Source organism: Patagioenas fasciata, chromosome 2 (genome assembly GCF_037038585.1).
Source record: "Patagioenas fasciata isolate bPatFas1 chromosome 2, bPatFas1.hap1, whole genome shotgun sequence".
In the NCBI taxonomy this organism is placed as follows: domain Eukaryota; kingdom Metazoa; phylum Chordata; class Aves; order Columbiformes; family Columbidae; genus Patagioenas; species Patagioenas fasciata.
Window position 1 is genome coordinate 100,417,575 of NC_092521.1, and position 23,162 is coordinate 100,440,736.

Sequence of the window (23,162 nt, forward strand, 5' to 3'; positions counted from 1 at the left end):
CAAATAATTGTCAGTTTATTGCCTTGTTAGCTGCCTTGGGCTGGGGTATGCCAGTGCTACTCACTGAAAAGCATACCACTGTGGAAGTAGCTCTGCTCAGGTCAGAAGAACCACTTTTGGCATTACTCATTACTTGAAACAAGAAAGTCCTAACAGCTTCAGAAGGACAGGATGAAATCCTTTGAAACCAGCATTTCTTCCTCCAAATGTAGTCCCTTACTTGTTCTTTTTAATAGCTATTTTTATGATTCCTAGTTTCCAATTGCCCAAATTTACTGTTGTCATCAAATGCAGGTTTTTTTCAAAGGAGCTTGGGCATTGCTATTAATCAAACCACCATTAATTCCACCTTCTTCATGTACTATAGCAATTTAAGCACTTATACCTACGTTTTCCTTTGGCTAATACTACCCCATTTTGCTTTAATGCACCTTTATTTCTTCTGCATGTAACAATACTCTATTTTTGTGTGTATTTCAGTACAGAGCATTAAAATGACTCTTCAGCATTCTTGCCCTTTACATTCTCATTATTTTTTCAGAGGAACTGCATATTGCCTCTTTGTGGGATACCTTTTAGCATCCCCAGCTCTTAATGCCTTGTTATGTTAACTCTTCCCTCACTAGCTTTCTTACTTCTCCAAACTTGCTTACTTGAAACCCTTTCCCACTGAACCATGAACCTGTTGGTATTAGGGTAAACCCAGGACATCCATGGCAGGCTGAGAGAGTTGGGGTTGTTCAGCCTGGAGAAGAGAAGGCTCTGGGGAGACATTATTGCAGCCTTTCAGGACTTCCAAGTGGTCTATCAGAAAGATGGAAACAGACTTTTTAGCAGGGCCTGTTGCGATAAGACAAGGGGTGATGGTTTTAAATTAAAAGAGGGGAGATTTAGGCTAGATAAAGGAAGAGATGTTTTACAATGAGAGTGGTAAAACGTTGGCACAGCTTGCCCAGAGAGGTGGTAGATGCCCCATCCTTGAAAACATTCAAGGCCAGGCTGGATGGGGCTCTGAGCAACCTGATCCAGTTGCAGGTGTCCCTGCTCGTTGCAGGGGGTTGGACTAGGTGACCTTTGAAGGTCCCTTCCAACACAAACTGTTCTATGATTGTATGATTCTATGAATGCTTGGCCCTCAGCCTTACTCTGTTTCTCTTAAAAGTCCAGTTTGGTCTCCTGCTGACCAATTTATTTCCCAAAACACCAAATCTCAGTGTCTTATTCTTCATAGCTCATATATCAACTTATTGTGATGTCTGCCCACTCAGCTATATAAATTCACAGAGAATTGAGCCTCACCACGTTTCAGTGCTGATCCAAAGACAGGAGGGCTGGGGCAGCGATTAGTCCTGGCCCAAGGCCCCTCCTGCTCCCGCCACCCAGGGAGGACACCGCGGTGGCCTTGGTGGGCACCTGGGCAGGGGCACCGTGCACCTGGCAAGCCTGTCCGGCCCGGGGGCTGTCCGCCGTCCTGCCTGGAGCCGCCGCCCCGGGAGCCACCTCCGGGAGGGGGCGGCGGGGCGAGCGCGGCCCAGCGCCCCTGGGCGCCCGGCGGCGCCTCAGTGCGCAGGCACGGAGCGGGAGCGAGCGGCGCTCCGGGCCGTACATAATACGTGGTGTCTGGGGCCGGCGCGGCGCAGAGCGGAGATGGGACCGGGGCGGGAGAGCCGCAGCTAGCGTCGCCGCGGTTGCTCAGCCGGTCGAGGGGAGCGGCAGGAGGGACAGGTAACCCCGGGGCCGCCGCTCCCGGCAAACTTGGGCTCGGCAGTTTGGCGGGGGCGGCGGAGGCTCCCGTGACCGTCGGTGCTCTCACGGGGGGCGTACGACGCGGAGCTTCCCGCTAGGGAGATGGCGCTGGGGCACCGGCCGCCCGGCGGGGGGGAGCGGTACAGCGGGGGTCGCGGGCTTCGTTCCCCGGCCGGGGGCGTGGGGATTGCGGCCCGCCCGGCACGGGCGGGGGCCGCACCGCCGCGCTGCGCTAGGGGGCGCCGCGGCCGGGCTCTGCGGGGCCGGGGCAGGGTGCGGGGTGGCCGGGCCGGGCCGGGCCGTGCGCTCTCCCGCCCTCGGGGAGGCCGGGCCGCCGGCGGTCCGTTGGGCGGGCCGGGATGTCCGCCGAGGTGCGGGCGCTGCGGAGTTCGTCTGCTGTGCCCGGGGGAACGGGCGATCGTGAGTGTGTCGTACCCGGCCGGAGGGGGATCCCGCCCCGGCCTGTGCGGCCGTTGGCCCGAGTGGCCGCGACCTGGGAGCTCGGAAGCGGGCGGGGCAGCCGCCACCCCGGGACGGGGGCCACGGCTGTAACCCTGCGGGCCTTGTCCCCCTGCGTAGTAGAAGGCCCTGCTCTCTCCCCCGAGGGCAGGAGTTTGCCCCAAAAGCAACCGGGCACCCCAGACGTCCTTGGGGGATAGTGGCAGCTGCAGGTCCCACTCCTCCAGCCCCGTGTGCAGGAGCCAGGGCTGTGTGAGGGCTCGCGTTAGACTTGGGTGGACTGGGTCAGGCCAGGTGCTCCTTGGCCCAACCGCTGGCCTGGAAAAGCACTGGGCAAAGATATGACAGGTAGTCGAGGCATCAGAAAGGTCATTTTGGAGATCGCTGTCAGAGACTGGTTATTTATTCCAGTATTTTTGCTTCACACGGTCTCGCTTTCTATAGGTAAAGAAAGGGAATGGGATCCTCTGAACAGAAGGGTCAAAGTGTGTAAATCTGGAGAGGGGGACTTCACCTGAGTGAACCCACTGGCATTTGTGCCTTACATTTGGTGGCTGTGTGGTGTCACAGAATAATGGTGCATACTTATTTGCTTCATCCTGCCTTTCAGATGCCAGTTCCGTACATTTTTTTTAAAGCGTTCAACCCTTCAAGAAGAAAGCAAAGTAGTTGGCAAATTTATGGGGTAATTTTTCTTGGAGAATGGTCATCTTTTTGTCTGTCTGTTCACTAGTCCAGTCACATCTCGCCAGATCAGTGGAGAATAGTAAAGCTCAAAGTAAACAGGACAGCTTTTGCCATGGAAACAAAAGTTGCTAGGGGATGGATTGCTACTACGCAGTGGTGTGCTCTGAAGCTGTGATCATACATCCCACGTGTTCCTAGGCACCTCAGGTTTAGGTACTGAAAACTTTTAATGATTAAACCACTTCCTGCAGCCTGGATGCATGTCCTACGCTCGCACGTAATACGGATTTGGGTAACAGTGACTCTTTTTAGCAAAAGTTTCTCAACTTAGCAGCATGTGGTTTCTCAGCCATGAAAGTGAGACAGGCAAAACCTCACCAACACTCAAGAGGTCATAACTACTGCAGTATTTATTCATTCAATGTAAATTGAAAGTGTGACACACGTTTCTGTCTTGTTTATGGAGAACTGTTTTCTCCCACTATGTTCTTAATAGTTCCGGTTCCTCTGCCCCATCTGTAAATAGCAGGAACAACATTATGTTTACATTGCAGCTGAGAAAAGAGACCACCTTAGGCCAAATTACCAGGCTGCTTCAATGAGTCATATAGGTCTGGGAAGCCTTCTCTCTAAGGAACAAGACATTTTGCAAAAGATAGGAGATCACTTATGGTAAGTGGAAGAGTCTGAGCATAAAGAATGTTCAATAGGGCTAATAATATGCAGTGCTTGAAAAGAATTAATGATGCTGACAGTCCTTTTTTTTTTTTTCTTCCCTTCTGTTTTAAAAGATCATACTACTTGGTGCTATCAAAACTCCTTCAAGCAAAAGATCATTATTTTCTGTTCTGCCTCCCAAACTCTTATTTATCATTTTGCTCATACTTCTGACCAAAACTACCAGCATTTTAGATTGTTAAAGAAATATAATCTGCTGATAGTATAAGTGATTTCAGGTTGTGTGGTGGTTCTAGGCCATTCTTCATGAAGCTGTTAGAAACACCACACCCTCCTTTATCTCTCTTGACTAAACCTACAGACAGTGAAGGCAAAACAGTGTTTATACAGATTTCTGTCACATTACATTGAATTTTCAAGTTGCAGTGAACTACAGTTGCTGGGTCAGACACAGCAATGTGCTCAACCTGCTTTCTGAATTCTGGAGAAACCAAAGCAGCTCTAAAATTGTCTCCTAGGGGCAGCTGGAGTAATGCAAGTGAGCTTTGGCAAGCCACGTTATCTGGTCACGTTAGGTCTGGTCCTTCCCTGCATTGACCTTATAGAGTCACACATGTGGAAAGTACCTCCCTTTTGCTCATTATGTGATGCTAAATATGCTTGCCTGAAATATTTAAGTTGGCAAGGAGTTTAGCATAATTTCTTTATGGAGATAAGGTTGATGCAAGAGTAAAGATCTAAGTAAGGATCTGAGGGAATGTGTCACAGAATCACAGAATGGATGGAGTCGGAAGGGACCTCTGGAGATCATCTAGTCCAACCTACCTGCTAAAGCAGGTGCACCTAGATTAGACATAGTACATGTCTCTGCAGACCTTTGGTTGGCTTCTTCTCATTCCCATGGAGAGGTGGAGTGCTTGCTTACTTATAACCAAAAGACATGTTGAGGGATATGAATGTAAACTGTTTTTATCCCAGAGGTACAGGCTGTGTGACCCTGAGTGTAGGAGCTAGGGCAGCTGTGGTGAGTTGTACCATTGCTTCATCCTGGCCTTTCACCCTATGGTATTTTTATGGATGTTTTTATGAGAACTCTTCAGTGCTTGTCCTGTGGAAGATGACAGGTAGCTATTGAAGAAATAGTGGCAGTGAGATAAGAGGACTTCTTTTCCTCTTTTTTCAGGAAGGGAATAAGCAGCAGAAGTGGAGACTCCCAAGGGTAACAAAAAGAGCTCTTCTGCAAAAGAACAAACAGGCTGCAAAAGTAGAATAACTTTCCACATTTCCCCACAAAAGTTCAGACTATATACTTATAGCCATAAAACTTTTTTTTGGTACCTCAAAAAGTAATAGCATTCAAAAGCTGATAGCATTGTAAAAGAGCATAACAAACTAAGTTTATCTCAATATAGTAACTGTTGTGGGAAACATGAGTATTAGTGACATACAACTTGGCACAGGGTGGTCCAGGTGCCAGGCTCTCCCTTCCCACCTGGTGAGCAGCTGGTGCTGCCCAGGAGGTTCCTGCTGTCTCAAGGTCTCCATCCACCTGCCTGTTTCACTGCCTTCCTGGGAAGGCCAGCACCTTGAGCACACTCCCGAGGGCACCCATGCTGTACCATCAGCAGATAGAAAACCCCCCCACAGAGTCAGAGAAGCAGCTCTGGTTCAAAGTAGGGGCTACTACCAGAAGCTGTGCCTGGCACTACCCCTGCAGCTCTGTGAAGCTCAGCTGCCAGCACTGTTCTCCTCCCTCCTGGAGGGAGCTTTGGCCCTTGTTGGGGACCCCTGCATCTTGCAGGCCTCCTCTACCACTCGGTTCTGGCTTCTGTGAGGGCCTTGAAGCCTCATCACGAGTTGCGAGAGAGAGACTTGCAGCTATAAGATGTTGAGATCATGAAATCCCAAACTAAATACATATTAAATCGACAAAATAAACCCAAGATTATTGGTCTTTATAAAGAGGCAAAGGCAAAATCCCCTCTATTCCTGAGCCAGGAAAGATCACCCATTCCTGAAGGGCAAAGGGCTGCAAAATTGGGAGGTCTTAGCTGCCATGGGGATGTCAAAACTTCCTTACTTTGAGGGAAGAAAGTAAAATTGCTTTGGCAATCAGATGAACTGCTTGAATCTGATATAAATTGAGCTGTGACATTCAGATGCAAGTACTGATTAACAGTTCCCTTTGGACTAGGACTTTTTGAACTTCTTTAAAAAGAAGTCAGTCAGCTTAAGTAGCATTGACCTGTTGCTCAAGGTTTTTAGGGGCTGGTATTACTTCAATGAATTCAGTAGCATTGCACCTGTGCAAGCAAGTTCAGGCCTGGAACCTGCACAGTTAAATACAAATTTTGTGTGCTAAGAGAACTTTCATGAAGCGGAAAGAATAGAGACCATTGTTGGTAGTTTTCATAGCAGTCAAGATTCTGATTTAATTAACGGCAGCAGGAGCCTGATTATTGACTTCTCCAAGGGAGCAGTGGTTTGTCAGAAGTTTGGTATTTCCCTTTCACTCTCTTAGGTGAGCAGATTGGTGCTGTTACGGCATTCAGTCTTCTTAATTTTTAATTATCCATATTTAAGTACAGGATATATACAGTTTCAGTCTGTCTAGGGCTTATTTTGCCTCTGCTTCTCGTGGCTATGAATGTTGTATCTGTGCTTAGTCTTACAGTTCAAAAGTTTGGGCAAAAACATTAAAAAAAAAAGAAAAAAATCTTATCCAGCGGTTTGGAAAGTTCCTAAGGCTGCAAACTGTAGTTAAGTGATAGAAGCAGACTCTGCATGGAAGGCAACATGAGCCCTTGAGGGATGCTGGCTTTTGTTACCTGATATATTCTGCTTTTTTTTTCAGTCTCCACAGAAACACAGGAGCACGCTAGTGTGAAAGATGGGTAGCAAGCACCCTGTGTATGGGAGGGAATGTTCCCTGCAGCACCTTTAGGCTGTGCTGCGCCAAGATGCAGGGTGCCTCGGGTACCCTTGAGCTGAGTCACCACATGCAGCTCTACCAGAGTCATCTCTTGGTTTGGAAAAACGTGAAGGAAAGGTCTCTCTTGGGCTACTTTTCTTCGTGTCATCCAGAGAGTTTGTAGCCAGCTTTGCTCTCCCACTACATCAATAACAATCCACTTTGCACGAAACCTCTCATTGCAGGTAGGAAGGATGAGCTCCTATGCTGACATCTGCGGGTCCAAGCATGCGCAGGGCAGCACCGAGGGAGGGTACCAACGCTACGGAGTTCGGTCCTACCTGCATCAGTTTTATGAGGACTGCACAGCTTCAATTTGGGAGTATGAGGATGATTTTCAGATCCAGAGATCGCCTAGCAGGTGGAGCTCTGCATTCTGGAAGGTACTGCCCGTTGCTATTTACTGGAGAGCATAACTCTCATTTCAAGACTTTCCCATATAACTAATGTGTTTAGATATTCATCCAGGAAGACCTTCTGTTACTCAGTTTTCCCTGAGATGACTGAATAACCATCTGCCTGAAAGCAGGGTGCTTTTACCAAGATACATGAGCTTCCAAGGGAGTCTTGGGGTTTTGTGATCCTTTAGATTTTCTGTCACAAGGAGCCATGTCACTGAAACATCAAAGTCTTGTCCAGGAAACCCCACACATAGCTTGAAAGTGTAGTTTACGTCTTCTCTGCACCTACAATAGTCCTGCCAGAATATTGGAAATAGGATTGGTAGGTTAACAAGAGTAACTCTAAGACTGTGTGACCTAGGGATCAAGAAAACCACAATATCTCCATTAAGGTCAGCGAACTTGACAGAATTGGAGAACACCAGAGGTTGGAAGGGGCCTGTGAGGCCACCTAATCCAACCCCTCTGCTTTGATGGTAGGGCCATTCTGTGTGAGCCAAAATTTGCTCTTATACTTGAAATGTGCTAGAAATGTTATGTGATCTGTTCACAGCAATGGCAACATTCTTCTAATTCCTGCAAAGGAATGACATTTCATGGAGTAAAAGCAAGTGGTGGATATGACACAGACTACCAGCAGGGACTGAATTGATGGGGTTAACCAGCACCTTAAGTTAAAGAGATAATCAGTCACACAGCAGTGGGGTTAAACTGTGTTCCTGTCTGTGGTGGGGCCTTTGGACATGAAATGCTATTTAGATGTATAGATACATATTCTGTTGTTTCCAGAAATGTCAATACTGAATTATATAAATATGAGTTGTAAGAAGACAGTTTCTCCCTATATTCTCATTCTAGTGAGGCCACATATGGCCTAAAAGAAAATACCAGCCTTCTAGAAAAGAGAACTGTACCTGCAAGACACTGTGAAAGCTAAATGCCTCCTAGGACATTTTACCAACTAAAAACTGGAAAGGCACATTAATTGTTTGTTTGTTTGTTTTCCAGGTCGGACTCATCTCTGGGACGGCTTTTATGCTGATAGGTTTAACGGTTCTTGTAGTGGGTTTTCTTGTGCCACCGAAAATCGAAGCTCTCGGGAAAGATGATTTTGTTGTCGTGGATACCCGTGCCATTCAGTTTAATGGGTCCCTTGATATATGCAAACTGGTAGGAGCAATCTTGTTTTGTGTTGGAGGGTCCACTGTGGCAGTGTGTCTGCTGATGTCTGCTTTTGCTAAAAGTTATTCCAAAGAGGAAAAGTACCTGCAGCAAAGATTTAAAGAGAGAATAGCTGATATAAAATCCCATGCAAACCCAGTCACAAAAGCGCCAGCACCGGGAGAATCAAAGATACCTGTCACTTTGTCCAAAGTTCAAAATGTCCAACCTTTATCTGAAACCTGACCTTTTCCTCAGGTTTTGTTTCTCACTTGCAGATCACTTTAACTGGAAAATACCAGCTGTTGTTGGCATATGTGCTAGTTAATTACAACATCAAGTGCTGTGCTATACAAACACACAGCTGATGGGGAACCTGCTCCAATACAAATTTAGGATTGGGAAAAGGGAAATTATGTGATTAGACCTGTGACCAACGTATTCAGTGTATTTGAACATTTTAATCTGTGGTGAACCAATAGGTCCTTGCAATGATGATTAGGTGTTTAGCTTATCAGATTGCATCCCTGGAAAACATAGGGTGCATTTATGACAGCTCTACCAGGAACACCCTACATCCCACTACTTAAATTTTAGATGAGTTCGCTTTTTGTTTAATTTTCGTCTTTCCTTTGAAGTACTGTTTAGTCTTACTTTTACTGCCTGGTTCTGCTGTCTGGGAAGCCAAGATTCTGCCCTTGTAATTTGCACTTATCCTTCTGTCACATGCTATAGTCTGTATCAAAGTAATACTGCACAGGTAAAACATCCATGACAGTGAGTGCTCTTAATTTGATCCTGGCACATGTCACTTCCCAGCGGTGTTACTTTCTGGGAAAAGGAAGTTATACTTGATCCTGAGTTACAATTAACCTGTGCAAAACTGCCACTTTTGTCTTGGTCATTGCCATGTTAACAAAAAATACAAAATAAAGGAATTCATATGGTAGGAGGAACATCATACTTGTGTATCAACTTTGGTTTGATATTGTTTCCTTCATTATATTGTGTTACATTTGAAGCTCATACAAAATGTTTTAGTTTTGGCTAGGTATGAATTACTAAATGTGGTTTGACATGCCCAGGCCCCATATTCTGTCAGTACCATGTTAGATGACCTTAACATATTTACCTAAAGACATTTTGAAACGCTGTTTATATTTTTATAGAGGATAGAAAGAGTTATGCTTAATCAGATATATTTGTGCAAATGCTTACTTGAAGACTTGTCCTTTCATGGAAGACCCTTAATTATTTTCCCACCCAGGGCAATTCTTTCACTGTCTTCATCTATGGATTTAAATTAAAATGTATAAAGAAAGATGTGACATTTGTACTGTCTGACAATATGTGCCACCTTATAGTTCTGTCTATTTTTTGAATGGATTGAATAAAGTTCTAGGCGTGAGCCAACCATGGATTTTGTGAAAAGTCTCTTTCTAATCAAACAGGTTTCTCTGTATATTTAATATTTTGGTTTGAAAGGAGAAATTGGCAGTTGAAACTTGCCGGTCTCTTAATGCAGTCTGTGTTTTCAGCTTTCATAGGTTAGGAAGTCGCTTTGGTGCTGAATCAAAAAGATTCTAGCACACTAATGACAGGTACATGGCAGGAACTGTGCTGTTCCCTTGCTGATAAAATATTTTGTGGTCTGTGAGTTGGTTCATATTTCCACAAGTTAAATAAACGAGAACATACGTGTTTGGAAGTTTCAGCTGAATCTGTAATAATTATCATGGCTGACAACAGCATCAGAAGTAAAATTTTCTTCTGTGAAAGAAGTGCCCAGCTTAGCAATGCAATTGCAGTGTCTGAACACTAGTGCTGAAAAGATGCATGCAGAGAGTGAAATGGAGTAAGTTTTGGTGCATCTGACAATTCACTGGCACCCGTATATTAGAAAGGCAAAAGCATATTGCACCCAATGCTTAGAAATAAGATAGTGATCTCGAGGGAGACGTAGATGAAGTAGTGTTAAGGAGGAAAAGATGAGAAGACTGGTAAGGTGAGGAGCTGGGTATTATTTGTAAAGAAAGCTAGCAAGAACAGGGGTGAGGGGCAGCGGTTACAAGGCACCCAGCAGGACTGGGACTGGGGGACAGCCTGCCACCACTGCCCTTCATTAGTTACTCCAGGTGAAGAGGGTCCTCAGCACCTTCTTTGCAGGCTGGGATGAATTTTGTTTACTGCCATTAGATTTCACTGCTCTCTGGCTATTGGTGTGTGGGTGGCAGAGAGTCAAGCTGTCCTGACCTTTTCAGTGGAGAGTTTTTAATTAAAAACAGTCCATGGAAGAAATGTGACATTTAAGTTTTATAGTGAAGTCCACTGAAGGAGATGGGAGTGAGAGATCCTGTAGCTATTACTGAGTCCCTTCTCTCCACCTACCTTTTGTTAATGCTGTACTAGAAGCTTGACTGAAAATTCAGCTGGAAAAGAAAGCGCAATTAGGCTTGTTTACCTGAAGTAGCTATATGGGTATATAGTTCTTCTGAAAGCACAGCCCACATGTAGATACACACGTGCAAGTGTTGCTGAATATTTGTCCAGAGGACAGCTGACCCGGCACATAATGAATCAAGCTGATCCAGGCCCTGGGTGTTCGGTCCCACGGTGCATCACTCCTGCAGAACTGAACATGCTCTTGACAGAGAGGATGAGTCATGTGTGGCGTTACCCAGGTGTCAGGGATAAAGAAAAAGTCTCCAGGATCTCGCTGAAGCTCGCTGGGATAGGAAAGGCATTTGGGATTCAGCAGCAGCAAAGCTGGTAATGCTGTGGTAGCTGATGTTGCGACACACATTTCACCTCACTAAACCCTTGTTTCAGTTGCCTAAGAGTTTATTCAGAATTAAGAACTCCAGAGGCTGCAATCTCTCACAGCAGAGAATCAGTGCTGCACATGGCTTTTGTGGAAATACTGAGCCGGAAATTATTCTGTTACTATTAAGAAGCCACATGCTGGAAAGTTTTAAGGTGTGAAACATTTTCGAGATCCATTTCCTTGTAATGTTTTAACACTGTCATCCTTTGGTGCAGGAACTGAAGCATCAGCAAAGCAGCAGCGGAGATGTGCTTTTTGCTGTTCCCATGGAAAATGCCCATGACACAGTCTCTTGCGGGGGAGCAGTGAGGGGCAGCGAGGCTGAGAGCAATCTGTCCTTGCGCATATCTTTTGCCTAACGTGCAGCTTTTTCCCTTTTCCCATTCCACACCAAATTGCAGAGCAGGCTTCACTCTGGGACCACCCTCCTGGCACTGGCTCCTTTTGCTTTTGCAAAGGGCACATTAATGAATTCCCTAGTGCAAATAAAATATGGCTTGAGCAGCCAAGCTTTTCTTTTTCCAACCCTCTGACTCCTCTACTCAAGTGGCTTCTTTCAGTTTCTTCATGCTCACCTTATTTCTAGCTTCTCTTTTAGCCTCATTTGTCTTAAAATTACAATGCAACCCCTCTTAGCACAACACTGTTTTCTCTGCAACTGTGAAAGAAATGACATTTTTCATTCTGCATGGTGATCGGTGACTTCATTTTGTTAATATGTGCACTCCTGAAGGTTAGGTCTGCTTCCTCTACCACTGCACAGAACAGGCTTCCCTTCAGCGTCTGTTCTGTCCTCCCCACTCCAGGCTGTCCTGACCCCTCTATTTTCCATTTGCTCCCAGTGCAGAGTGAATCACAGGCAAAGGCAGATATGCAGAAACATCCCCTCCTCCTAAGCTGCCTGAAAGCAGATTTAATTTCCAGTTTCTGCAACGGCCTCAGCCTGCCATTTCCAAGTATGAGACTGTTAATCATGCGCAAGTGCAAGCAAACAGCTCTTCATGAACACAGCAACAGAAAAGTGGGGAGGCTGCAGTGTCCTGACCAGCAGCCCGCAGAGAGAGAATGAGCTTTGGCAGGGGGAGAGCAGCAGCAGAACCTGCACACCAGGGTGGCTTTTTAGCCCGCAAAGACATGAAATCCACAGCAGACAGCAAAAGACTGCAAGAGCGTTGGATGCACTTTACCAGCAGGTTTCTATCAAAGGGCTAAGAGCAGAGCAACAATTTTGGTAAAATAAAGGTATTAGCACTTTGGTTCATTCAGCATTGACGGGTCATCGTGCCATTACACAGCAGGCTGCCCTCTAAGCTCGCTGCACGTCAGGAACAGCAAGACGACACTTTCTGAGCAGGCTTTGGAGGTCCAGCCTCGCTCCCTCCTCGTCCCACCACTTCCACAGCTGAAAGAAGCATCTCTAACAGAGCATTACCCTGCACTGATCGTTTGGCATTAATGCCCACATATTGCTTACAGAAGCAATGTTTGGGCTTTGCCAGATCATCCCGATGGCATGGTTTGTCTCCAAAGAACCTCATCGCAAATGGGGAGACCCATGTAGCCTCCCACTATTTCCGATATTTAGAGACCATGTGTGTTCTTTCTAGGGCCTTCTGAGCTCTGGCCAAACAATCCATCCACACCCTGATTTTCTCCAGCACTTATCTGGATGCACAGCAGACCACACAGCATGTGTTTCCTGCATCAGCTCACTTGATACGCATTAAGCAGGGCAAAGCTCAGCTTTGCTGTCAAATAATTTACAGAGGGACTGTTATGAAAATAATCTCTGCATATTAACAGCAGGTCAGGCAAATAGCCCTGCAGACAGATGAGTCTGCATCAAATGACTTCTTTCATTGTTTTGTCTAATCATTTGCAGCTGCTTTTTTGCAGGCTCACTTTTCCACAATTCATGAGTTTTTGCAACTAAAGATGGGACATCATTTTTAAATACTGCTAATAAGCTAGTCAATTTAACGATGTACGAGATACACTGCTCCAGCAATTTCAGCCTCAAGACTTGTGAATTCAGGCCATTGCCCAGCTAAGGCACCTCCCAGTCTGAGGCCAGGAGGGTACCTGTTCAGCTGGTGAGAAGTTTTTCTGGAATGTCATTATTTCCCCACGTCTGCTTGCCTAATGACTTCAGCATCTTCTGCCCTTTCTCTCCCTGCCTCCTTCAGGAACCTCAAGCCCTGACATTTCCTTCCTAAGTCTCTGCATCTATTTTTGGGACAGCAGCAGGGGTGAGGGGAGAGGGACCTCTGCCCCAGGCACACCTTGTAGGGGGTGCAAAATGTGCCTGCCTGAAATGGCAGCACGGGGAGCCAGATGGAGGAGAGAGGCAAGCGGGAAGCAGTCCCTGGGGGAGATCTGGCAAAATGCAGCATTTCAAGCAGCAATATTGGTCATCTGTTAATGAAGATCAGATGAGATAGTGAATACTGAAAGCACAGAAAAAAACTTGCTGCAGGTCTAAAACCTGTGACTAGAACAACATAAATATGGTGGCTAAAATCTTAAAGGAAGTAGATATTAAAAAACAACAACTTTTAACATCGATATTCTCTTCACTACAGATGATTAGACAAGCACAAGGACTTTATTCTTGGACAAATGCATCGTTACCAGCATGAGAACACATTTTTCCCTTTAATGTACAAATAAATCTCTTCTGACAGCTCTTGCTCAGACTGAGTTCAGCTCTCACCTGACCCCTTGCAAAGGGATTTCTCCTGAAATTAGAGTGAGTTTATGCCAAGAAAAAAGCCACTGACTTCAAAGACTGCTGAACACTTTGCCACCATCTCCAAGAGGCACAGGTTGTCAGAGAGGGCCCTCAGGATCCATCACATACAGGCTGGCTGGCTCTCTGGCTCGCAGCTTTGTAAGGCCACAACCAAGCTGGTTCATCTGCACCTCCCCTTGCAAAGCAGAGGTGACTGAGCTGGCCCAGAACAGGCACACATCGTCAACACAAAGCAGAGCAGAGGCTGTCACTGAGGCCCAATATAGCCACCGGAGGCAGTGCCACCTCCTTTCAACTATGTCCTGTAGCTGAGCTCTGAGGGTAGTGGCAGCTCCAGCATTTTTCCAAAACCACCATAGAAGCCACATGAACTTTGACAGCCAAGGTCTCAGGTTTCCCCAGGGTAAGAGGTGACCATCTTTTGGAGTACTCCTGACATGGACTGTGGTAAGAGCTTTGTCCCTTGGAATGAACACCTGTTAATGAGACATGATTGCAGTGCAGGTAACCAGCCCCTGTGTAGCTCAGGATGACAGTAGGATGGACTGCAGCTAGTTTGTGCTGACCTCCAGACAATTACGTAACTGTGGAAAGCAATAGGTTGAGTTAGTTGGCTTAAATATGTCTCTGCACTGGTGGAGACTGAGGGGAGACCTCATGGGGCTACAGCTTCCTCACAAGGGAAGAGGAGCAGGTGCTGATCTCTTCTCTTTGGTGACCAACAACAGAAGCTGAGGGAATGTCAGGAAGATGTGGCAGGGGAGGTTTAGGTTGGACATTAGGAAAAGGTTCTTCCCCCAGAGGGCGGTGGAGCGCTGGAACAGGCTCCCCAGGGAGGTGTCACAGCCCCAAGCCTGACAGTGTTCAAGAAGAGACTGGACAAGCCCTCAGACACAGGGTGTGACCTGTGGGGTTGTCCTGTGCAGGGACAGGAGCTGGACTCGATGATCTTTGTGGGTCCCTTCCAACTCAGGACATTGTATGATTCTGTGAGTCTATGACTGTGTTTAACCACATGCCTAAGTGAACTGCCATCAAATCTTTGCCCTGACAGGCAGTGTTCTCTGGGTCCCCTGCCTCACTGTCATTTCTCCAGCTCTGGGAACTGCCCTGTGAGGAATGCCCCAGCACTACCTTCTGAACCAAACTGCTCTTTCTCCAGACACCACACATCATACAAGCTTAGCCTTATGTATGACAGGAAAGCATCCTCTAGATCATGCAGATTTTCCCCTGCCTGAATCAACAGCATAAAACAAAGGCCTCAGCATAAAAGTAGCTCCACAGCCAATATCCGGATCATTTTCTCTCTGCAGACATATGCATGGCATTCACGTTGAGAGGCCTACGATATCTAGTTGTTGGGTATGCTGCCAAGTGTATCCAAATCAGTCGCCTGCCAGCAACCCAGCAGGCAGGCATACACAAGGCAGTTTCCAAACCACCCTCCAAGAGCAGTGTAGACCAGGCCACTGAGTCCTCACCCTCAAAACACCCAGATATGGATTGCACAGTTGTTGGTTTAGAAGAACATCAGAGCATACACCAAACTATCTCCATACCTGCTCTGCAAGGACGTCACTGGCTGTGTCTCCTGAGTGAGTGAGTATGATGCTACTGCAGCAGACAGCTGCACACATAGACCTATCTGCAAGCATTAGATGTGTCTGAGGGCAAGGTCCCCAACCAGAAGCACCCAAGAAGTTTATCTACCCTACCCTCCTTGTCCTGGGATGAGCCACTTCTAACAAGTCAGGATGCTTTGAATGACAAACCCTTTGGTCATCTTGAACTAGGCCTTTTGTTGCGCGGAAAGGAGAAATAGCCTCCATCTACTTACCTTTCCTCTGCAGGAGACTACTTCTAAACAGTGGATGCAAATGCCAGCCCTTAGCTTACTAAGTTAGTTCCTATTTGCTGCGAACTCTGAGGGGCAGTAGGAGTAATAAGAAAATAGCAGGAGAAGGTGTAAAGGTCAGGTTTCTCTGCAGACACTGGCTTTGCACCAACAATTTCTAAGTGAGAATTAACATGGAGCACAGACAGGTATTATTTTTAGAAATATATTTTCTCACAACCAAACTAAAAGAAGCAAATACAGCAGAGAAGCAGAAAGACATGGAGATGGTATGGAGTAATGAAATCAGTAGTGGAAGTGAGGGCAACTTCCACATGAGGATGCCAAACTGGGTATCTGAAGCACAGCAGCAGCATGACTGCTCATGTCTGACCCTACCCCTTCACCACTGAGGCAGAGAAGTTTAAATCAGCTCTCTACTGAAACCAGAAGTCCTTCCCACCTGAGACAAACAGAAAAACCTACACATCACAGATCTGAAGATATTTTCTTCCCTCAGGGGCATAAATGCAAAGGGATGGTAGCCATCCCCTAAGTCAGGGGTGTCAAACTCATTTTCACCAGGGCCACATCAGCCTCGCAGATGACTGTACAGTTCTAAAATTACATTCGGTCCTTTGAAAGTAACACAAGGCTGATGTGGCTTCCGGTGAAAATGAGTTTGACACCACCGCCCTAAGTGCTCACTAACAAAATAGCAATTTCCTCCTACCTCAAGGATTGACTTTGTGGTCTCCTAATTCTCAGCTCCTTCCTTCTGTGACATTCAACTGGGTCTTCAGCTGGAGATTGGAGCACTTTTTCCCCCCAAGGCTGGCCATTCCCAGCCTCTCAAGCAGGAGCAGGTGTCCCAAAGGCTCCCACCAGCTTATCTCCTCCTAAACACAATTCACCTGCACCAGGAAAGTGAGCCAAGGCCACGAGTAAGGGGCATAGCTCCACAGGAGGTATGGCTATGGTAGGGGTGATGTCTGCAGGGTGAAGGGGCCCCTTCTCCCCCAGAATGGGGAGAAGATAGGCAGGCTGCTGCCAGCAGTACTGGCCATGCTGTCAGAGCCACTGTGTGACAGGTTTTACCTGGGAAGAAGCTGGATCAGCCATCAGTGTGCATCAGGTATGCTCACAGTGCGGTCAAGTCTTGCTCAGCTTCAGGAGAAAAAAGGGTTGGAAGCAGTTTTCTTAATGACTAAAGATAAATGATGGTTTTCAGTATCTTGACAGGATCTATCCTACCAGATAATGCATTAGGTTTGGAGTATGAGCTTCTAGCAATACTTTTTCATTCTGTGGAGTTGAACAGTTTTTGAAAGAGGAGGAAACTCCAATGTTTTCATATTTAAAGGTAAGAAGCTGAACTTTGTGGTTTTTTTTCCTGGTATCTGATACAGGTAGTATGAGAAAGAAGAAAGAATAAATGGCCCTAAAAAGATTTGAAAGCAATGCGGTGTGTCTTAGGAAATGTTGTTTCCCTTAAACTCTTCTTGTAAAACCTTTTGTTCAATGTCTCAACAGCCTTCCATGATGGTGAAAACATTATTTTACTCTGAAAGGTGAGGCTTGAAGTGCTTTAGACTTAGGGCTAAGCATCACTCTTGTTGTCAGTTTATGATGCAAGCACCAACTTGATCTGTAACACCCATACTGACTCTGGCTCCTTTACTGAGCGCAGCCCACCAGAGGATGCTCCTCGTTCCACTGCAGCTTCCGCAGCCCTCACACCTGAAGGCTGACCCAGTGACTGCAGAAAAGCTTGGGCTGGTGGTGCTAGAGCCCTCCTCTGTGTTTAGGCACCTTCCCCTTTATTCGAGCTGCTACAAATCGATGACTTCCTATTCTGTACCTAACTTTTTCCCACACTCCTCAGTGGGGCTCACGTGCCTGATGTTCCTCTGGGAAAAGGCTGAAAGAGAAGAAAACCCCAAACCACAGGTAGCACAGTGAGGAAAAAAAACACATAACTCTCTATATACATACCTTTTGTTAACAAAAGCATCCTGCCACTTTACAGTACAGGTTTTGATTTACATGCTGCCTTTGCAAGCTGTTCTTTATTTTACACTTGTTTAAAAAGTGCTTAACTTCATGGCAAGGGCAGCTAGGGAGTTGCTTTCAGTGCTCCTTTTCTTCCTCTCTGAACAGACAGGAGGAATCCAGGCAGAGCCAAGGGGGGAACGACAGAGGCCACCATTCCATTCCTTCAGCGCCACTGCAAGTTGTTACAGGGTAAACAGTGCTTTTGTATCCTGTTACTTAGGCTTTATTACATGCTATTACTGCCTTTTGCAATGCCAGCCAAAGTTTCTCCTTCTTGTGAAAGTCAGTTTCTTCAAAGAGGTGAGGGGAAGAGGAAGGATTTTGATATGGATCCCAAGCGGACGTTATCCTTCTATATCATCTAATTTTAGGCTCGTTCTTAAGCTGCCTTTTCCATTAGTAGTGACTCAGCCAGGATCTCAGATATTTTGTATCACTGTCTGGAGGGCAATTTTTCTCCAGTCATGACCTGGAGAGCCTGGAGGACCAGAGCCAAAATAGCCACTGAGGCTGAAGCCATTACATGCAGCTGTTTGATGACCTGGCTGGTGCTTTTCTGCACACCTGGAAGAAACAGGGCAGGACCACCCTCCTGAAAATCACCAGTGTTGAGGTTGTAACTTGGATGTTCAGGAGGGGAATTTAAATTTTTTCAGGTTTTATTTTGGAGTATTGAAAAAAAGAAAATGCTTTCAAAAAATAATTGTACAGAGGGAGCTTGACTTGACCTGCTGCACCTTTGTGCCAGCACAAAGGCTGGGGTCCAGAAAATGACAGTGAGCATCCAAGCAAACAATTCTTACATAAGAGAGATCTGACTGGTTTTTACATTGAAATGCATGGACAATAATCATATGAGACAAAACACAGGAATATCTGTATGCTAGTTCTCTTTAATAGCAAATAATTTTTAAAAATAAAACCAAAATGAGAAAGCAATTCTTAAAAAAAACCTTCAGAACTGTTGCATATAAGCTTATTAAAAAAACATTACATAAGCTTAACAAAATAATGTATTTCTCATGTAAAATTGAGTTAAGCCATCACACAAGGCAAATACAGACAGAAAAGCTATTAGCAACACCACCTGTATGTTTTTTGTTTAATTTCTACGTTAACATCAGAATTATTTGTTATGCATAAACTAATTTCTCTCTATAAAAAAACTGATACAAAATTCATTATTTCAGTGTTTCAAAGGTGGATGACAAAACGGTTACATCTCTATGTCCAAAATGTCTGATTTGCTGTTCTGAAGACATGTATCTCGTCTTTCTTATAAGAAAACAGAGGAGGAAACATATTAAAGGCCGAATAGCACTCATAGGGATTTCATGTTCCCATGAAAGAAAATAATAATATTGAACTTCCCTAGAATTTAGTTCAAGCATTTAAATTACTCTTAAGTAAATCTCTAAGCATGGAAGACATTGAACATTTGAGGAAAAGTTAATAAATGACAGAAGCTGTTGGCAGACAGAAGCTATGAATAGAAACCAAAGGGAGAAAAGTACAACCATACAAATCCCTCCGTTTCTTCTAAATATTATTTCTAGGTACAACATTTTGAGGCAAATGTTCTCCAAATTAAATACATCTAACAGATAATTTTGGGTGTCAATTTAACTTCAGGCTTTTGAGGACGAAGAAAACCTCAGAGGTTGTTCAAGTCTTAATCTGCAATAGGATGACAGGAAGTCGGGTCCTGTATTTGATTCACCCTTAGCTTCTAGCCAAGAGCCCATCCACGGTAATGTCAGTACAAGATTACTGCGATTTGTCTTGATTCAGGAACACATTTAAGCCCATGTTTACTGGTGAGTATATGAGCTTTTCAGCTCTAAGTGAGCAAAGATGCAGCATTAGCCATCTTCCTTGGTCAGCTTTGCACCGAAGGTTCTGCGGGTAAGTTCCCCTAAGCTCCCCGAGGAGACAGAGCTGCCTTCTCTGGCTGCTTAAGTATTTTTTGACAGGTTTCAATGTTGCTGCTTATATTTTTCCAGTGCTAGATTAACTATAAAGGTACCCGGAGGAACTTTTATTCATTTTGTTGGGAGGGGCTGGGGGAGTGTTTGTTTTTTACTTCTGCTTAACTTTAAATATTTTCTTAAATACCAGTGAAATCCCAGGTATTTGAGCACAGGCTTAACTGCTGTATCAAATAAAAGACTTGCTTAAGAGCTTAGCTAAATTAGGAGCTTATTCTGAACTGATCACAAATGTAATAATATTCTCTCAGGTCTTTGTCAGACAGTTCAACTAAGGACACACGAATCATAGACAATTCACAGATGCCACAGGGCAAAACATTCTAACCCTGTTCTCATGGTTTTTAACATTATGGGTTTATATCTACACTGCCAATACCCAGAAACTTGCTGAAGAATCTCTACATATTTCTACTCTTTTGGAAAAAATATATTTCATAGTTACTAGAAAAAGTGAATACATTTATATGAGTTTCAGTCATGGCAGGTGCTTTTTCACGTTCCTCCAACAGTGCTTCAAGTTCAATTTGTTCATAAATGTATTTTTTGTATTAATGGCAAGAAATCAGCAAAAATGACATTTAATTTCTCATAGTAATAAGTTACCAGCATTAAAGGTAAGGAAACCCACTATTCTTTTTGTATACTTAATGAAATTATGCTCAGAGCTCTATTTCTATGAACTACAAATTATTCCCATTACTAACAGAGAAGCAGTACGAGAAAGAGGATTGCTGTCATTAACAGAACTAATACTGTGGGTCAATGCCTTATTTACTAATGCAAATTAAGCCACAGCCTATCAGAAGCCAGTTTGCTCAAATGGCTGAGGATGCATTTCTAACCATTAAGGCTGTGTAAAGGATTCATAAATGCAGAAATTGTTCCCAACTTTTACACAAAACCGGTGGGCACATCCTAATGTTTCATATTAAAATGGCTCCATTGGTAGCAATGGATTCATGGCAATTTCAGTCTGAATCCAGGCCTATTAATTTTTTTTCTTCAATATATTAAATTTCACATAGATTAAATTACAAATCCATTCAAACTCAACTAATTTGAAACTAATCTGCTATATACTCTTCCTTTACTTTTTTCATTATGATAACAATTCACTGTTTAGTGAATTGATGCAGGACAATCAGCAAAGCTTCTTGCTGTAAATGGGAACAAGCTGCAGCATTGTAGGCTGTCTACATACATTCATAGTACTACATTAGTGCTATATATGAATGTAAAAATGAATGATCCTAATCAATATATTGAAAATCTACTATTTTGTAATATTACAACTAACACCTCATTATAGTACAACATTTTTTGTGAGCCTAAGTCCATTAAGTGAGCAACGTATTCTACTTACACTTTAATGTTATGCCTGCAAATCACATATATCATGTGGAATTTAAAGGAAAAACTGCATATGTCCTCATTAAAAGTCAGAAATTGTTTCTCTTTTCTGAACGCATCTGCAAAAATGTTTTGCCATCAAATTTGGGTGGTTTTTTTTTCCTTTTTCTGGAACAATGTCATTTTGGTGGTTATTCTATTATTGCTAACCATTTTATATCACAGAATAGTTAATTTATTTCTAATACTACTATACAGTACTCTTGTATTTTCCCCCTCAAATTCTACTGGAAAGTATCACCTTGTAAAAATATTTTTATGTTCCTTTAGTACCTATTTATGTTTGGTTTATGTATCATTCCATATGGCATTATCAACTCAAGCCTCAATATGTACTCAACTTATCTTCCTATTATAAGTTACCAATCACAAAAATAACATGCTTTATATTTAAAGGATTATAATCTTTCATTTTCTGCTCATTACATTTTTTCTGTCTATGCAACTGCAGCATAGTCACTGCTCTGGTCATTTTTTTCACTTTCCTGTGGGCTGGTGATTGTCACCCTTGGATTTCTGGACATTTTTTCAAGATGGAAATCAACCTAGAGAAAAAGGATATGTAGTGTTAACTTCATCAGTACTTCATTTCAATACAGTGTTAGCTCTTCATACTAAAATTTCCACAGGGGATTTTTAATGTCAAAACCTGTGTTTTGAGAGTGATCACATTAACATTTTTATTCACATTATATACCTTCCAAAGGAGAAAGCACTCAAATTAGACTTTCCTCCCCAGTTCCTTCATCAAACATCCAGTTACCCACATAGCCATTTAAAGTGAATGCTCGCTCACTTTCTCTACTTCCATAAATAATTTCAGCTTTTCTAAAAACAAACAAAAAAACAATATATCAAGCGTAAAATAAATTCATGGCCCAAGAAAACGTCGTATTACTCAGCTCTCTTAATTGAAAAATGTTCTTTTGTGTCATATAGAAACAGAAGAAAGCCTAGCTCCAAGATGCAAGCAATGATGCCCAGTGTCGCAAAAACCAAAGGAAGAGTCTGTTTTTCAGCAGTCTATAGGCAGGGGATATGCGGCAAGTTCTCCTGCTTCTGACGCTCAAGAATCTCACTTTTCCCAGATCTGGATTCTCCCCATAAATCAAAACACTCAATTTCCCACATTTGATTTGCTGGTCAGTTCATATGACACTCGTGGTAGTCCAGTTGATTTGTCTGAGCTACATTCCTCCATCTAAGCCAGCAGCATGTTATCGTGTCTCCTGAATTATTAGGACATTTGCTTTTAAACCAACTAAAGCCTCTTGCTTTGAGGATCTTGTTCATCTTCACTGTCTTTTCCAATTTCTAAGAAACAGAAATGAAATTTCCACAAAGCAAAGGCAAGAGCCCTTTATGAAATGCAACTTCTGTGAAAGTCAACTTATCAAAATAATGAGGCACTGTGGTTTCATGAACGCACCCCTCTGCTCTGTCCTAAAGGACAATGTAGTGTGGAAATATACAATGATTATTCTTTTCTAGAAATTGCAAGTTTGTTTGTTTGTTCTTTCAAAATTCAGCATACTCAGGAAAGCAGGAGATGCAGATTCATCAAATAGTGAGAAACATCTGCTTTCTCAGTTGGACGACATATAATGTAATTACAGATATAACTGATCTGTACAGATGGAAAACAGCTTTTCCCACTGTCCTGCTTTGTTAAAAAACAAGTTTGTGTTTTAGTGAATTTGCCTGTCAGCTAAAGCTTTCATATTAGCTGCATTTTCCTGGAGAACCAGATACATGTTTTGGTAGACATAGCAAAGGGATGCGAAGTTATTGATAATGAATGGATGCACTTCTCACGAGAGGGGCAATGAGAAACAGGTGACAAAGAAACTGACCAACTGAGTATAACATCGCATTCATGTGAATACTTCATATAAAAGTGGGAGATCACGAGGATCTTGTCCCTCTTTTCCTTTTCGCTTCTGCTTATGGCCGACATTAGGAGAGGACCTTGCTAGTTGTCCCTGTGAACTGAGGCCTAGGGAGAGACTGAATCCAGCTCCAGTTGGCTGCAGAGCCCAACCCAGGATTTCAGGTGCCGGCTCTGCAGCTGCTGAGACTTTCAAGATTGGTTTTGTATATTTTGTATTATTTTCTCTATTCTTATTAGTAGTATTAGTAAAACTTCTTTTAATTTTTCCAATTCTCTTCTCTCTGTCCTTCTTTCCCTCC

The 23,162-nt window shown here is 44.0% G+C and overlaps 2 protein-coding genes and 1 long non-coding RNA gene across 5 annotated transcripts in view; 1 reads left to right on the forward strand and 2 right to left on the reverse strand.

The window, feature by feature from the left end:
- Positions 1-1,527, reverse strand: part of LOC139827223 (uncharacterized) — a 39,234-nt gene extending 37,707 nt beyond the window's left edge. Inside the window, exon 1 of the long non-coding RNA XR_011737617.1 lies at positions 1,300-1,527. This is a non-coding gene — a long non-coding RNA (uncharacterized lncRNA). The remainder of the gene's footprint in view (positions 1-1,299) is intronic.
- A 7-nt stretch (positions 1,528-1,534) lies between these two features.
- NRSN1 (neurensin 1) lies at positions 1,535-9,523 on the forward strand. 2 transcript variants are annotated; one of them, XM_065832713.2, is made up of 3 exons: positions 1,535-1,725; positions 6,727-6,924; positions 7,951-9,523. In XM_065832713.2, the coding sequence occupies exons 2-3, from the start codon at positions 6,736-6,738 to the stop codon at positions 8,347-8,349; spliced, it is 588 nt and encodes a 195-aa protein (XP_065688785.1). In that variant the 5' UTR covers positions 1,535-1,725; positions 6,727-6,735; the 3' UTR covers positions 8,350-9,523. The 2 variants fall into 2 exon arrangements, with proteins under 2 accessions (XP_065688785.1, XP_065688784.1); XM_065832712.2 differs by lacking the exon at positions 1,535-1,725 and adding an exon at positions 2,078-3,564.
- Positions 9,524-18,444: 8,921 nt separating this feature from the next.
- The window catches only part of DCDC2 (doublecortin domain containing 2), a 71,656-nt gene continuing 66,938 nt past the window's right edge, over positions 18,445-23,162 (reverse strand). For both annotated transcript variants that reach the window (XM_065832657.2, XM_071804630.1), the window contains exon 11: positions 18,445-21,517. In XM_065832657.2, the coding sequence (XP_065688729.1) occupies positions 21,410-21,517 (108 nt within the window). In that variant the 3' untranslated portion in view covers positions 18,445-21,409. The remainder of the gene's footprint in view (positions 21,518-23,162) is intronic.